At 36.2% G+C, this 17,331-nt stretch overlaps 1 protein-coding gene across 10 annotated transcripts in view; it reads right to left on the bottom strand.

Annotated features, from left to right (window-relative positions):
- The window catches only part of LOC150104358 (intermembrane lipid transfer protein VPS13A-like), a 2,072,875-nt gene that overhangs the window by 1,326,557 nt on the left and 728,987 nt on the right, over positions 1-17,331 (bottom strand). For all 10 annotated transcript variants that reach the window (XM_090396324.1, XM_090396319.1, XM_090396320.1 and 7 more), the window contains one exon: positions 6,830-6,942. In XM_090396324.1, coding sequence (XP_090252450.1) covers positions 6,830-6,942 — 113 coding nt within the window. The remainder of the gene's footprint in view (positions 1-6,829; positions 6,943-17,331) is intronic.

Genomic DNA, 17,331 nt, shown 5'->3' on the forward strand with positions numbered 1-17,331 from the left:
AGAAGAATCGAGAAAATAAATTGGACTGAAAAAATTACCAATGAAGTATTACAAAGAGTTGAAGAAGAAAGGAATTTACTAAAGACTATAAGACAAAGAAAGTATAATTGGATAGGACATGTATTAAGAGGCATCATGAAAATTATGGAAACAACTGCCGTGTTACAGTAAAAATTTAGTTTAATATAAACCAAAATAAACACTCAATGTTTTGACCTTCACATTAAAGTCATCCTCTAAGGATCATCCCCCCCTCCCACCACCACCACCATTGGCACATCCTGGAGTTTATTGCATCTATTGCACCCGTAACTTACCTTATACTGGGGAAACTGGACGTACAATCCCTATCCATAAAAAAAGAGCACAAAAAAACACATTAAAATTAACAATTTTGGTGAAACAGGCCTCTCAGATCACACTCTTAACACCCTGCACCAAATTGATTGGTAAAGTACATGCTCGTTAAATCATACAAAAACCTGGTATGAACGGAAATTTAAAAATACCTGTGAAAGTTTGGTTAACCACCCCAATCTTAACAATAATAGTGGCATAAAAATCCCAAGAATTTGGATGGCACACATTCAGTCCACTTAGTTTCCAGCAAACCCTGATGTTAGGACTTTTTTTTTAGCAATTTTTCAGCTTTTATTGGCCACTATCTCCATACCAGTTTGGGTTGTAATTTATATGTATACTAATATAAGTAATTTTTTTTATTATTTATTAATTTTTTTCCTTTTTTGTAAACGTGTTGCTCTCCAGCTTAATTTAATTTTGTAACCTAATAGATATAGTTGTAACGGTTGGTCAGTAACTTTAGCATGCTATGTGGATAGTAGTGCAGTTTGTTTCTTTTTATATATATATATATATATATATATATATATATAAAAGGAAAGAAGAATAATTGAATCTAAAGAAATATCACTTGATTCATCTCATATTAATAACAGCCTTAGCTATAATATTTCTGATGCACACATTGCCACTGTCCAATAATACCAGCTCATGCACGTAATCAACTTCAGTTGAAACACCAGCACGCATTCCTTTTAAATGTACTTGTTTTATACTAGTTCTGTTAATGTATTTTTCATGTGTCTGTTATTTTTATTTTACTCTTTACCAATGATACCTGAAGAAGTTGTATTTCAACGAAACTAGTTGTATCTTAAAAATAAATTTGTCATTCTCGGTATAAAGTCATTTTATTTCCTTTTTTATATACAGTTCTACTGAGTAAATAATGAACATTAATATATATATACATACACACACTCCAGATGATGACCTTAATGTGACCGGTGAAACGTCAAGTGTTTATTTTGGTTAATGTTAAGCTAAAGTTTTATTCTAGCACGGTAGTTGTTTCCATAATTTTCATGATGTATTCTTATCACCATGTAAGCATGAAGGAAAGGGTGTATTAAGAGGAGACAGCCTACTGTAAAGAATGATAGAAGGGAAAATTAAAGGAAAGCGACCAAGAGTAAGGAGACGAATAATGATGCTTGATGATATAATGGACACAAGAGAATATCAAGAAATGAAGGAGTCTTGAATTGAAGGCATGAGATAGAGGAAATTGGAGGAAGAGAATTTGCTGAGATACTGTTGAACCTGTCAAGAGACAGAACACTAATGATGATGAAGGAAGGCAGAGGCTCCATTAGAGAGAAAGTGTGAGAGCTCATACTACTGTCTGCTTTCCTGGTATACTTGCTTGAAATGTTTCATAAGTTCTTATCCACATAAGAGGGCATATTCCTAATAGAAATCCTAACAGTGGCTAGACAGAGAGCCATTGGTTCAGCTTCTCCATTTGCCACACCACATTCCTGTGGATTTCTGCATATTTAGGTTGACCTCTGAGGCTGTTTGATATTCTAGTATGCTGTTTCCATGTTATAGAAATCCACATCATGGAAAGCCTGGTAAGGGAGATTAGAAGGCTTGGTAAGGGAAATTAGAATAGCTTGGCTTAACATATTTACTCAACACAGAACGGGTTCTATAGCAATAGTGTAAAGGGGACCAGAAAGAGAACAACTTTGTTTATTACCTCTGCTGTATGGTATAGATATAGTGAGACTCTTGTTATCTTCATGTAGAAGTAGGCATTAACATATAGTGTCTTAAAAAATCCTGCTACCTCCGTATGAGATCGGAGATCTCATACGGAGGTAGCAGGATTTTTTCTCCCGGAAACTCAGGTTTTTCATCCCGCATACAGACAAATCGGCCCTTCAGAACACATGCAATTTACAGACAAAAAATACTAGTTGTGGTAGTGGTGGAGGTGGGTGGTAGATGGCGTTGATGGAGATGATTCATAGTAGAGCTTCGGTGTAGTAGATGAGACAGTTGTAGGTGTCCTCCCACGATGAGTCTTCGGACTCCTTGGAGGTGTCACGAATAATAATAATAATAATAAAGAACAATAATAATACTTGAATGATGCCCAGGCCAAAACCTAAGGCTTTCACAAAGCAGCTGAATAGGTAAGAACATTCAATGCAGTCAAACCTTTTTCTTGATCCAGTATTACAAGACCCATTGTTTCACTATTTTTATTAGCTATGCTTATCAGATCCCTTATGAGGTGGAGGTTTTCATAGATAGATCATCCTGAGATGGAGTAGCTCTGATGTCTATCTATTTTTGTGTTCACAGCAGGCTTGATTCTATTGGCAATAGGTTTTGATATTATCTTACATTCAGTATTTATAATAGAGATAAGTCACCAGTTTCTTAGTTTTGCAAGGTCACCTTTCTTTGGAATAAGCATAATGACACTGCCATAAAGGAGGCTTTAAATCATGTAGCATAATGAGAAGCTCTTTTTTATGATGCATCATAGTTGAGTTTTTTTTTCACATTAGATAGGATTTTATTAGTGGCATGGATGAATGTTGCATTGGTTTTGTATATATATTCATGTAGTACTGTGGGATACAGAGGGGGATTTCATTATGATCTTCTACAATGTTTCCATATCTTCTGTTATAGCAGAAATGCTGGTGGATTCTTGTTGGCATTTTTTAAATCAATAAAGTATGTTGTGGAGAAGTGTTCTAGGGATTCATATTCCTAAGAGCTAATTGCTGTTGTTGTTGTTGCTGCTGCTACGGTTGGCATCAAGTTTAATGCCTGTTCAGATTTCTCTGGTGGCTATACTTTTGAGTAAATACCTTAACTTTAGCTTTAAAGAGTGACCATCATTCAGCTATTGTCTGTGAAGTTGACAAGTCTTTGATGAGAGTAGCAATGGATGGATAGATAGATATAAGATTATCTATTATATTATGTTCCCCTCTTGATTGCAGAGAAACTGCAGGAGTGAAGAGTACAAGAGAATATCATGCAATTCAAATCTCATGCAAAGGCATGAGATTTAGATTTCAAAGAAATGATTTCAGGCAGAATATCCAGTTTGTATTCTAATGATGCAAAACTAGGCAGGACAAATGGTTAAAGGTGATACAGAAATTTTATCTACCATCAGAAATTCTACCATCATGCAGCCATTGGCTGTGAAGTAGGTAAGACTTTGATGAGAGTAGCAATGGATGGATAGATAGATATAAGATTATCTATTATATTATATTATATCCCCCCTTGATTGCCAGAGAAACTGCAGGAGTGAAGAGTACAAGGGAATATCATGCAATGCAATTCTCATGCAAAGGCATGAGATTTAGATTTCAAAGAAATGATTTCAGGCAGAATATCCAGTTTGTATTCTAATGATGCAAAACTAGGAAGGACAAATGGTTAATAAAGGTGATACATAAATTCTACAAAATGATACAGAAAGATTTAAACAGACTGACAATGTAGGCAAGAATAATGAGTGCCAATTCAGTCAGACTGCATGTAGGGTTATGCACTCTACTAGATGAAAAGTTTACAGATTTGATAAATGGATAGCAGAAAATTGACGTGCTAAGAATTTAAGAGTGACGGTGAATGGAGTTTAATTTCAGAAGCAGCATACCGGAAAAACAGGCTAAATAGCTCAAAGAATCATTTGGACTGCATGCACCAAGTAGAAATAGGAAGATTATTATCCATCTTTATAAGACTCTGATATGGTTACATTTGAACTGCTGCATCCAGATTTGATTCCTAGCTTTCTTGGAAATGAGAACGTGGTAGAGTGGTATGGAGATGGAGAGGTCAATTTGGAGTCAACTAAGATGGTGGCATGTAATTCTGTGTGAGAACAGAATTAAGGTCTGTGAGTTATAATATCTGGATTAGAAGAAAAGAGGTAATATGGCCAACACAAGTTATTAAAAGGGCTTTTACAGGACTGATGCAGAAGAAATTGTTCAGTACAAGAGGAGAAAGAACAAGGGGGATTATCCTTGGAAGATTGGGCATGAAATCTAGATTTTTTTGCTTTAAAGGGTGAATGAGTTTAAGAAGCGATGTGAAGGAATTATGTGAGTAACAGTTAGTGTGGACTTCCCTCCACTTGAGACTCCATGGAGATGTCTATATAAAAATGATTTTCTTCTGATTATTATTATTTTTATTAGAAGAAGGATTAATTTTTCACCTGGAGTGAGATGGTTTCATAGAGGGCAGCCACGAGGGCTTTGTTAGTGAATGTGTTTAAAAGGGAGAGGTAATGTGTGAATATAATGTGTAGCCTTCCTACAATGAATCTTAGAACTCCACTCAGATGCCCATATAAGAATTTAACAGTATCCTGAACCTCAGGTTAGTTAATGTAATAATATTTTTTCTATACTGTGCAGAGGTTGATGGCCCTCAGTGTTCATGTCAGTTCCACAAAAGTAGAACTGAGATAAACACAATTCACATGTCCTGCAATGTAATTTAAAACAACACAACCATTTTATTTTAATGATTATTAAAATAAACTAGTGAAAAACTAAAAAATCAACTAGTGAAGTTGTTGCTTTTTTATTTTCTGAATAAAATGCAAACACTGATATATAAAAAAAGCATGATTAGATTTTTTAGAACAAAAAGTGAAAACTAGGGAAATATTGTAGACAATTTGGTTCAAGAATCAACTCTGACTTCCAATTTAAACTAGTGATGAGAGTTCCCTCAACCCCCCCCCCCCCCAGTAATTGGCTATTGCCATCACTAACAACATAAGCATCATGAATAAAGATGAGAGGAGGTTTTTATATAGTAGTTATAGTGAGACCATAAATTATAGGCATTGGCGTAACCTGGCTGCCAGAGGAATATATTATTACAAGAATAAAATATGATGGATTAATTCAGGGATAAAAGACAAGATAAGAAGCAGGGGAGTATTGTTAATGACTGCACAGGAATAAACCTTATGGATGCAAGGAAGTATCATTATGGGTAATGAAAACTATGGGGGAAGGGTGATACAGACTGGGCAGAGTAGCAAGCATGCAAGATGAGAGAAAGAGAAGTTGTAAAGTTACTAAGGAATAACTACATTAAGGAAAATTACTGCTCTATTCCCAAGTATCTGGAATATGACTACTTGTTCAAGAATTCTGTATTATGCAAGCCACTGTAAAATATTTATATCTCTCTATTTTAGCATTTCATTTTGAATTTACTCTGCCTTTCTCCAAATTTCAGGTTTCTAATTGCTTTAAAAACAGTATTGCAATGGTATCATAGTTATTATCCACATACTCAATAATCAAAAAATGTAATCATACAATAAGTTTATGGCTGTATTTGATTAAGTAGATTCAATGTGACAATGGCTAGATGTACATACAGACTTTGTACTTTAAGAAAGAATAAGGAAAATAAAAGCATTACGCTACACAAGTACCTGGAAGATGAAAAAGAATGCTGAAAGGGATCTGAGGAAAGTCTTGTGGCAGAAATAACAACAGTTGGGTGGGTAATTAATGTCCAATTAAATTAAAGATGCCAATAGATTATATTCTTGTTTAATCCTTTATCCAAGTAAGCAAACAAAGTTTGCATGTGAAATTCATCACCAGGCAAACAAAAAGTGTAAGCAAACAAAGTTTGCCTGTGAAATAAATTCTTCACCTGGCTACTTGTATATAGAGGATAGTGACATTCAGGGTTGGCTCTAGGCTTAGGCACAAGAGGCACTGGCCTAGGGACGAAATGGCTTTAGGGTGCCAATCTCATAAAAAAAAAAGTAATAGTATTAAAGAGGGCAGAGAGTTGAAGCATTGGTGGTACGAGCAGTGTCCCCCAAAATGCTCTATACACACTTTTTTGGCAATAACTATAAACTGCTTTTAACAATAAAGAATTTATGATGCCTATCTTGTCATACAATGCATTGATAAAACTGGCCTAGGGGTGCCACAAACTGACCTAGGGGTGCCATGAGCCAGCACTGGTGACATCACATTAATTGCCTTAGTATTCCATAAATCAGGTATGTATAATGTTATGCATTATGAGAAGGACCACTACCTAGATAGTTTGGATCTTTATAGAGGTCTCATCAATAAGAGCCAGATCCAGAAGACATACAAAGGTTGAAGTAATGCAGAAGCCATATATTTCTCATATATAAGTACTGAAAAGGTGTTTAACATTTTATTATTAAAATACTTTGTATATTTAAAATGCTTTGCTTACACTTGGATAAAGGATTAAACAATATAATTTCTTGGCATCTTTAATTTAATTAAATTTATAACAAAGTGAAAAATCTTTCAACAGTTAATGTCCAAGTATGATACCATTGAATGTAATGAAGCATGATTAGGATACTGCACCTAGAGCATTAGCCAACTAATTTTTCTTTTGCAAAAATTAATATTCACAATTTTTTTTTTTAATTTAAAGATGTTATACTAACCTCATGATAGACAACTTCCATTGGCTCTGCATTGGCAGTGAGTCCAAAATCAGCCTTTACATGAAGTGGATTCTTTTCAAAGTCCAGAGCAAAGACATGTGCTAAGCTGGAACCTGAAATATTACTGAAGTTATAATAGAGAAGAAAAAGGATTATACATATTATCTGTGGTAGATTTAGAACCATGCAAAGTTCTAGACCACTGGTCTCAAAGTTAAATGGTTGGTTTTAACTTCAGTAATTTGAAAGTGTCTGCACAGTACCTCACTACAGTATTTCTGTGAGGCACATGGTGCACTTTCTTCATACACTATTTCACAAATAAAGTACATTTAACAACTTAAGTGAAAATATAGTAAATTTTGCAAAACTACTAATGAGAGAGCAAGAAAATTTGAAACCAATCATAATTTCTGAAAACATGTAACTAAATTTTTAAAAAGGAAAGAAGTTATGAAGTTATTTAATTATTCATTTACCTAAAAATGTATTCAGATAATGTGTTATATAAATCAGTTTTTCTTTCTTTCTTTGTGACTGCCTTTTATTATTATTATTATCTTTAGAGATAAATGGAGTCAAAAGACATTCGTGAGGTTCCACTTAGGTTTCATATAGACACATAGTTTATCATATTTATCTTAAATGCATTCAGTCTCTACACCCACCACATCTTCAGGCGATGCATTCCATACTACTCATAATTAAAAAAAAAAAAAAAAAATGGGAATAACCCCTTACCAACTTACATATCATATCCCACCTCCTCCTATCCAAGAGAACCTTTCAAACATTCCTCATGCTCAACATTTCCAGATACCCCCAAAAAAACCTCAGTCAATCATCTGTTTCCAATAACTCTTCATTCTTTTTAAAAATCAGGTGACCAAATCTGCACATGCTAATTCCTATATGATCTGATCGAAATTTTATACAATGAAGCTACAGCATCTTTACTTCTGCATCACTGCCATAATCAACTGTGTTGTTCTCATAATTTTAGTAACATGTCACTGAAATTTTTGGTTCTTATTCCTTCTCACCCACCAAACCCATTATCTCTGCCACTTCTAAGATATTCCCAATAGCTGTAGACTCTGCATCCCATCTTTGTTTCTCAAATTTTAAAAATTACATTTTGCAATAATGAACTGGCAATATCACTCATTTCCCATAGTGTACTGAAGAACGGGTGAATAGAAAGTGACTAGGTAAACTTTGACATTTGCTCTACTTCTCAGAGTTCTTCCCAACTTTGCATTAGCTGCTAACTGCTTTACAGTCCTTTCTCAATATCATTAACATACAAATTAAACAGCAACAACTCCGAAATGGGCACCTGGAGTAGAGCAATAGTGACTTTTCTGTTATAGGGTATTTCTCTGCCATAAAAAAACTGCTGATGATACTTACAGACAGCCAATCTCCACTCCAGCACAGTAATCTACTATGCAACCCAATCCAATTTAATTAACTGCTCTTATCATGTGGCAACTGTGTGTAATATGAAGCATTAATCATATCAACTTCATTATGAAGAGGATCAATTTTGCCTTCTTTTCATTAGCTTGGAATTTGGCCCAATATAAAACTCAAATTAAAAAGGTACATCAATGCTACTGTTAACTTCCTGGAACTTCACTCAATACAAAAAGCGATATATAATCAAGCTCTAGAGCCTTATTAACATCAAGTTTACTCAGTTTTCCCATATACTGATCACCCATCATCAATCCCTCCTCCATCATTCTCACTACAATTCGAGTTCTGTTTAATGTCACATTCACAAGGATGAAATATCTTTTTGCTCATTTAATATCTGAACTTCCTCACCACTGGTTATCATTCTACCATTTTCACCAAATAATCATTCTTTCTTATAATGGCCACATATTAAAAGAACACCCTGGAACTTTTTTGGCTTCATTAGCTAACTGCTATCCATACTACATTTCTGCTACCTTACCAAATGAGTCAACTTCCTTGCCTGTACTTGAAACTACTTCCACAACTGATTATCTCTCATCTTATGCTGGTTCCATATTACCTTTGTTGTCCAGATTGCATACTTAACCTTTTAATTTATCCATTTCATGCCTACCACCTTATTTAACCACTTAACCCTTGCCATTCATTCACAAATTATATCTGATGCAATTTTTGAGTAGGCACAAGCAGCACTGATCTCCCTTTTATCCAATTCCTCATTCTATGATATGTCTGCAAGCTGTATCTTGAGCTGGTGATTATTCAAAGCTCTTGAGCTTTTAATAATAACCAGCTGTTTCATATATTCCTTTCTCACAGCAGTCAACATGTGACTGACCGATAGGATGTGACCTACTGATAAGTGACCAACGTGATCACTTCAATTTCATCACTTCAATGATATGTCTGCAAGCTGTATCTTGAGCTGGTGATTATTCAAAGCTCTTGAGCCTTTAATAATAACCAGCTGTTTCATATATTCCTTTCTCACAGCAGTCAACATGTGACTGACCACTACCTAGGTGATCACTTCAATTTCATTGTCACCAACTGGATGTAGATTTGACTCCCATTTATTATAGCATCCTCTAATGAGATAATTAAGCTCAAGACCCTTGATCCTTGTGTGGGTGTTCTCTATTATGTATTGCCTAAGATAGCTGTCTATGAAAACTCTGAGAAATTCATTCTCTTCACCAACAGATGCCATTCTTTATTCCAATCTATATTTATCATAACTAAAATCTTTCACAATGATCACTCTTTTCTTATTTCCGAAGCTAAGGAAATAAGGAAGTCACAACAACATGCAACTAAATAAATTATCCTATCCAACTCTACCTCACACCCTCTTGCATCTCCATCTTGGATGGATATAACTCCTCTGGAACTATTAACAGCACTCTTCCTCCCTTTTTTTCTTGTGCTATCTACATCCACAGAAAAAACATCCTATCCTTACATCTCTATTCCTTATCATTCTCATTCAACCACATCTCACTTATTCCAACAGTTTTTGGGGAGTGAACTGAATCAATGCAACAATTCTGTTCCCCTTAATTCAGATACTTCTGCCATTTGTAAACAAAATATAATAGCTCATTTTTTGGTTCTATAACAAATTTCAGTAAACTACTTCTCATGTGACTTCTCCACATCTTTCCATGGTCATTTCTCTTTCCCTTTACCCATCTCAAAATCCAATTCACACTGAAATGCTCCCCAACATACAAGTCCATCTCATTCCTTTCTTATCTACTCATGCATTTACTTATACATCCATCATTCACGCTTCTCACAGTGTCTTCTTTTCTGTCCTGACTCCTTAATTCAGATACTTCTGCCATTTGTAAACAAAATATAATAGCTCATTTTTTGGTTCTATAACAAATTTCAGTAAACTACTTCTCATGTGACTTCTCCACATCTTTCCATGGTCATTTCTCATTCCCTTTACCCATCTCAAAATCCAATTCACACTGAAATGCTCCCCAACATACAAGCCCATCTCATTCCTTTCTTATCTACTCACGCATTTACTTATACATCCATCATTCACACTTCTCACAGTGTCTTCTTTTCTGTCCTGACTCTCCCCATTTCCTTGTCTGTCTTGACTTCATGCTCTATCTCATTCCTTTCACTAACACTACTCACCTATCCATTCTTATCTTCACTCACCATCTCAACTCATTACTGTCATTCCTCAGCACCACAGTGAAACTTTGGATACTACATTGTCATCTTTTACTCTCCTCAAGGTCCTCCTTACCCATTCTCAAATTTTCCTTCTTCCAATCAAATCATTCATTCCCACCATTACAGAAATATGAATAATTCAGCTTTCTTTCTTCTCATATCTAACTCCTCTATCACTCTGCCTCAAGTATGCATACCATGTGTACCTTCTCATTCACCATGCCTCTAATAACTGAATCTCTATAGCAAGCCATCTCTACATCTATCTACAGTTCTCCCTATAATATGTCAGAGGGAAATACTGGCAATGGTTTTGAGTCAATATGGTGTGAGGTAGAGATTGACAGAAAAGATATTCAGTTGGATGCTCCTATAGGCCAGGGACTGTGAAGGATGGTGAGGAAATAATGTAAACACAACTTGGATTAGTAAGCAAAGGAAGGGTGAACACATTATGGGTGATTTTAATTATGATAACATAGACTGGAATGAAGAGAAAACATCTGCATATTTGGAAAATGAATTCCTTGAGTTCTTTAAAGACAACCGTTTCAGGGAGTATGTAAGGGAGGGTATGCTAAGATCGAAAGTCTTAGATCTAATAATTTCACCAGATAATGTGATTTTGAGTGGAGTGTCACATTTCCCACAAGTTAGTGAGAATGAACATGAAGCAATTACCTGCTGACTAGCTATATGAAAACTTCTCTCAGGACAGGATATGCAGGGTAATCCAAAAGTCATGCACATCAAAGTCGAAGCTGAGTCACATCAAAGTGTTTCAATTCTAATTATTTGTTTTGCCTGTAGATGACACTCTAGGACTGTTGGCCACTATCATGTAATTATTTGCCACATGTTGGGTATTGGACATCCACTGTGTAGTTTTGTTCATGAAGAAAACGAAATAGTACTTTTCCAGGAGCGTCGAGTTGTTATTTTGAAATGTTATTTTTCATCTCATTCATATGCAAGTGTGGAGGAGTTTCATCAGAAGTATCCCAACTCTGTTTCTTTCTTAAAATTTGATAATTACAAGCTTAATCAAGCACTTTCAGAAACTGAATCAGTTGAAGACAAACAACGGCATAGAAAACCTTCCATTTTTGAATGAGTCTCAAGTGATGGTGGTACACCACATGTTGCAATGTTCACCTTCAAAGAGTCTTAGAAAACTCTCTGCACAGACAATATGTCATATGGTAGTATTTGGAGAGTCACCAACAAATAAAGCTTTTTGAAAGTTTATTTTTCACTTGGTTAGACTATAATAAATTTAGTTTAATCCTTTATCGAAGTGTGAGCAAACAAAGTTTGTGCCTGAAAATATCTCCAGGACTGGGGTAAGGTAGTACAACATCGGAAAACTCGTAGCAAAGGTGGACCAAGCTAACATCACTCCTATCTCAGTATCTCCCATAATGCAAAACACAACATCCTTGCAGATATGTATAATGTATGCATTAAGGGAAGGGCCACTACCCAGAACTAGTTTCTACCTTTATTGAGGTCTCTTCAGTGGGAGCCAGGCCCAGAAGTGGAGCTAGGTAGAAGCAATGGCGAGGTCATCTTTACCTATAGGAGTTGCTCACACTTGGATAAAGGATTAAACTAAATTTATTATAGTCTAACCAAGTGAAAAATAAACTTTCAACATCTTTCTCTAAATCCAGAGTAATTTAATAAAAAGTTGGCACACCTTTTGGCAACTCCTATAGGTAAAGATGACCTCGCCATTGCTTCTTCCTGGTATCCCCACTTCTAGGCCTGGCTCCCACTGAAGAGACCTCAATAAAGGTCGAAACTAGTCTGGGTAGTGGCCCTTCCCTTAATGCATAATATTATACATATCCACAAGGAGATGTGTTTTGCATTATGGGAGATACTGAGATAGGAGTGATGTTATCTTGATCCACCTTTGCTACGAGTTGCCTGGTATTGTACTTCCTTATCCCAGTCCTCAAGATATTTTCAGGCACAAACTGTTTGCTCACACTTGAATAAAGGATTAAACTAAATTTATTATAATTAAAGCTTTGTCCATATCAGCTACTGGATGTTGTGTGAAGCATACTGTAGGTGGTTTTGATCATTCGTTGAAGAAAACGACGTTCACGAGCTGGACAATGTTTTCTTCAGTGACAAAACATGATTCCACCTAAGTACGTCAATAGCCAAAAATAACATAATTTGGTCATCAGAAAATCCTCGTTTTCCATGAAATACCCCTACATTCTCTGAAAATCAGACTGTAGTATGCAGTATCATGGCATTGCATTGTTGCAGCCATTTTCTCTGAGGCAGCATTGAACAGCACTCTGTAACAAGACTTCACCAAGTTCGTGGCTCTTGTTGAGATTAAAGAACATGATGTTTAGTAGGAAGGTGCTACTTGCTCTACATCAAATGAAATTTTTACAAGAGCTTTTTTGTTGACAGACTGATTTTTGAAGGACTTTGGTCCCCAAGATTGCCAGATTCGTCACCTCAAGATTTCAGGTAACCCCATAACAAGATTTCTTGTTATGGGGTTACCTGAAAGGTAAAGTATTTAGAAATAATCCTCACACAATTCATGAACTTAAGCAGTAACAGCAGTCAGTAATTCCATGCTTCAAAGAGTTGCCACCAATTTGGCAAAAAGATCATGTGCCTGCATTCAAGAAGGAGGCAGCCATTTTGAACATTTGCATTAGCAATGTTATTTACTTTTTGCCTTTGTAAAGATATGGTTATAAGCTTAGTTTGTAGCAATTTAGTTCTATGAAGATTGTCACTAATACTGAAAAATTAAAGATTATTTCATGATGTTCACAACACTTGGATCACCCTGTGCATATTTCAGTCTTACCCCCCATAGCACAATTGGAAGAACGACGATACGTTGTGCCCTTCGATTAGAAAAGGCCTAAGTTTGATTCTCGTCATGATGGGAGGAATCTTTATATGGACTTTTTCAATTGAAGGTGAGTTAGCCGATCTCATATGGAGGTAGCAGGGTTTCTTCTCCCAGAAACTCGGGTTTTTCATCCTGAATACAGACAAATCGGCCCTTTAGAACACACGCAATGTGGAAATACAAGGCTGGTGATTATGATAAGTTTCAGAGATGGCTTGGACCTATATCATTTGATAATGAGTGAAGCAGGAGTGAGAGAGAGTTAAATGCTGTGTGGGAACCAACCAAAAGATATGTAACATCAATGTGTGAATGTATTCCAAAGGTCAAAAGTGTAAATAAGGTAGGTGTCAAATGTCTGAATGAAGAGATAATCACAAAATTTGGAATAAGAAGAGGATACCATGGAGACAGCACAAGGTGAATAATGGTAGAGGTATATAAAGAGCAGGCCAGGAAGGTGACTAACTTGATATAGACAGTAAAAAAAGTGTGAGGAGATAGTAGCAAATCAAGTGAAGAAAATTCCTTGAGTACTTCAGATATGCAGCAAGTAGAGAGAAGACTGATTATAGTAAGATGATGTTAATGGATGAAGATGGTGGAATGGTAACTACAGCAGAAGACAAAGCTGAGGTATTCAATGAACAAATTATAAGGATGTTCCATCCTCATCAAGGTGAAATCATGAGAAACTCAAGTGTAGAGGAAACATGAGAGAATGGTTTAACTGTGAGCAAGCAGGAGGTATATGAGTAATTATATAAGCTTGATGTCAATAAGACAATAGCATTTTTTGATCTCACCATATGTCTTAAAAAATGTTGGAGTTGGCGGGAACATCGACATGCCTGTTTAATAAGAGTCTTACAACAGCACATTTCCCAAGGCATTGGAATGAAGGAAAAATTGTTCCAATACATAAGGTTGCAGCTACAAATTATATGACAATCTGTATAACTGGAACTGGGGTAAAGGTATGGAAGAGATTACTGAGAACTCAGTCACAAAAATAGGATCATAACTGCAGTATTTATTCTCTGTGATTGTCATCATCAGTTTCTTAAAGAGATAATGTTTTGCCAACTTACTTATGTATTATAACAAGGTGATGAATGTATTAAACAAAGGAGGTGCATATACAGTGAGATACTTAGATTTTGCAAGAGCTTTTGATAGAGTGCCATATGACAAGCTGTTAAATAAACTGAAACAGATGGGAATAGATAACAGAGTAGCAAGATGGATCAGTGCCTGGTTCTCAGATAGGTATCAGAAAGTTGTACATGGGAGTGCAGTATCCCAAAAGAGAAAGTCACTAGTGGTGTGCTGCAGGGGATCTGTATATCAGATTCACTGTTGTTCAACTTGTATATTAGCCATATTGAGTGGGTTTGACTGGAGATGTGTGATTCTTTGCAGATGATGTGAAATTGGGGAGAACAATCTGGAGTCAATCAGATGTTGTGGATTTACCAGAACACTTGAAAAGTTTGTAAGAATGGACAGACAAGTGGAATATAATATAGATTTAGTTTAATCCTTTATCCCAGTGAGAGCAAACAAAGTTTGCGCCTGAAAATATCTTCAGGACTAAATATAGTGTTGTACTATCTTATCCAGTAAGTAGTGCAACACCAAGGCAACTCGTGGCAAAGGTGGAGCAAGCTACCAGGCACTTCTAACCCAGTATCTCCCATAATGCAAAACACATTTCCTATGTGGATATGTATACTGTTATGCATTAAAGGGATTGGCCATCTACCCAGACTAGTTTCGACCTTTATTGAGGTCTCTTCAGTGGGAGCCAGGCCCAGAGCTGGAGATACCAGGCAGAAGCAGTAGCAAGTCATCTGTGCCTATGGGAGTTGCCAAAAGGTTTATCACCTTTTTTTAAAAATTACTCTGGATTTAGAGAAAGATGTTGAAAATTTATTTATCACTAGGTTAGACTATAATAGATTTAGTTTAATCCTTTATCCCAGTGAGAGCAAACAAAGTTTGCGCCTGAAAATATCTTCAGGACTAAATATAGTGTTGTACTATCTTATCCAGTAAGTAGTGCAACACCAAGGCAACTCGTGGCAAAGGTGGAGCAAGCTACCAGGCACGTCTAACCCAGTTCTAACCCACCTTTGCCACGAGTTGCCTTGGTGTTGCACTACTTACTGGATAAGATAGTACAACACTATATTTAGTCCTGAAGATATTTTCAGGCGCAAACTTTGTTTGCTCTCACTGGGATAAAGGATTAAACTAAATCTATTATAGTCTAACCTAGTGATAAATAAATTTTCAACGTCTTTCTCTAAATCCAGAGTAATTTTTAAAAAAAGGTGATAAACCTTTTGGCAACTCCCATAGGCACAGATGACTTGCTACTGCTTCTGCCTGGTATCTCCAGCTCTGGGCCTGGCTCCCACTGAAGAGACCTCAATAAAGGTCGAAACTAGTCTGGGTAGATGGCCAATCCCTTTAATGCATAACAGTATACATATCCACATAGGAAATGTGTTTTGCATTATGGGAGATACTGGGTTAGAAGTGCCTGGTAGCTTGCTCCACCTTTGCCACGAGTTGCCTTGGTGTTGCACTACTTACTGGATAAGATAGTACAACACTATATTTAGTCCTGAAGATATTTTCAGGCGCAAACTTGGTTTGCTCTCACTGGGATAAAGGATTAAACTAAATCTATTATAGTCTAACCTAGTGATAAATAAATTTTCAACAGACAAGTGGAATGTCAGATTAACGTTGCAAAGTGTAAGGTTATGAAATTTGGTAAGCAACTATGGGATGGAAAGTATGCATTTGGTGCAGAAATATTGGAGGAAGTTGATCAGACAAAAGACCTTGGAATGGTGGTGGACAAGGACCTGAAGTTCAGTGGTTACATTGCAAAAGTTGTGAAGCTGTCACATGAGATAATGGCTATGATGTGAAGGACTTGGAATGTAGAAACAGAAGCTATGATTTCATTGTATAAGGCCTTGATCAGGCCTCATATGGATTATTGTGCATGGATTTGGTTCACTGGTTTTCACAGTAATGGGTATATATTGGAAAAGGTACAAAGAAGACTGACAGGTTGTAACTGGTCTTTGGGGTATGGGATATGAGGAGAGATTAAGGGAATGCAGTTTACAAAGCCTTGTGAATAGGAGGAAGAGAAAGGATATGATTGAGATATTTAAGTTGGTAAATGGCTGTTATCAGGTTAATATGTGAAAGAAATTTTTCATAGAATGGGAGAAGGAGGTAGAACGAGGGGGGACATTCCTTGATAGATTATTATGCACAGATTTGGTCACTTGGTGATGAGGATATGTTAGAATTGTCCAGTGAAAATTCACAGAGGTAATAACTGGTCTTGTTAATGTGAGGTATGAAGGCAAATTGAAGGAATAATTTGCAAAGCCTCATGAATAGGAAGGAGAGAAGACATATGATCGAGACATATAGGTGGTCAGGGGGTTGCTACCAGGTGAACACAGCAGAAATGTTTCAAAGAATGAGTGTGTTGTTAATGTCGATATATTCAATTATGGTTGATCCAGCTAAATTTATTATTATTATTAACATCAGACCTTTATGGAATTCGTGTGTAGAGGCTTAAGTGCTGTGAGGACATCATGTTGGAGGCTTAATGGATTTTTTACAACACTCAAAAAGAATTAAAATAGAATTTAATACTTCCTATATTTCGTCCTAGTCACTAGGACATCTACGGGGATTACAAAAACAATTAATGTAACATGCACACACAAATCTTACAATACTAAGCCCAACCACGTGGGTGACACTAAAGTCCTATCTAGGTGGAGCGCCCTCTAAGGGCGGTAGTAGGTGGCCTGGAATGTAAGGTGGGATCTCTGGTGATGAGTGTTTCCCAAATCTTCGGAAGCTTAATGCA

The sequence above is a fragment of the Typopeltis vanoorti genome, chromosome 8 (assembly GCF_054136105.1).
Source record: "Typopeltis vanoorti isolate ZY-2024b chromosome 8, IOZ_Tvanoo_1.0, whole genome shotgun sequence".
In the NCBI taxonomy this organism is placed as follows: Eukaryota; Metazoa; Arthropoda; class Arachnida; order Uropygi; family Thelyphonidae; genus Typopeltis; species Typopeltis vanoorti.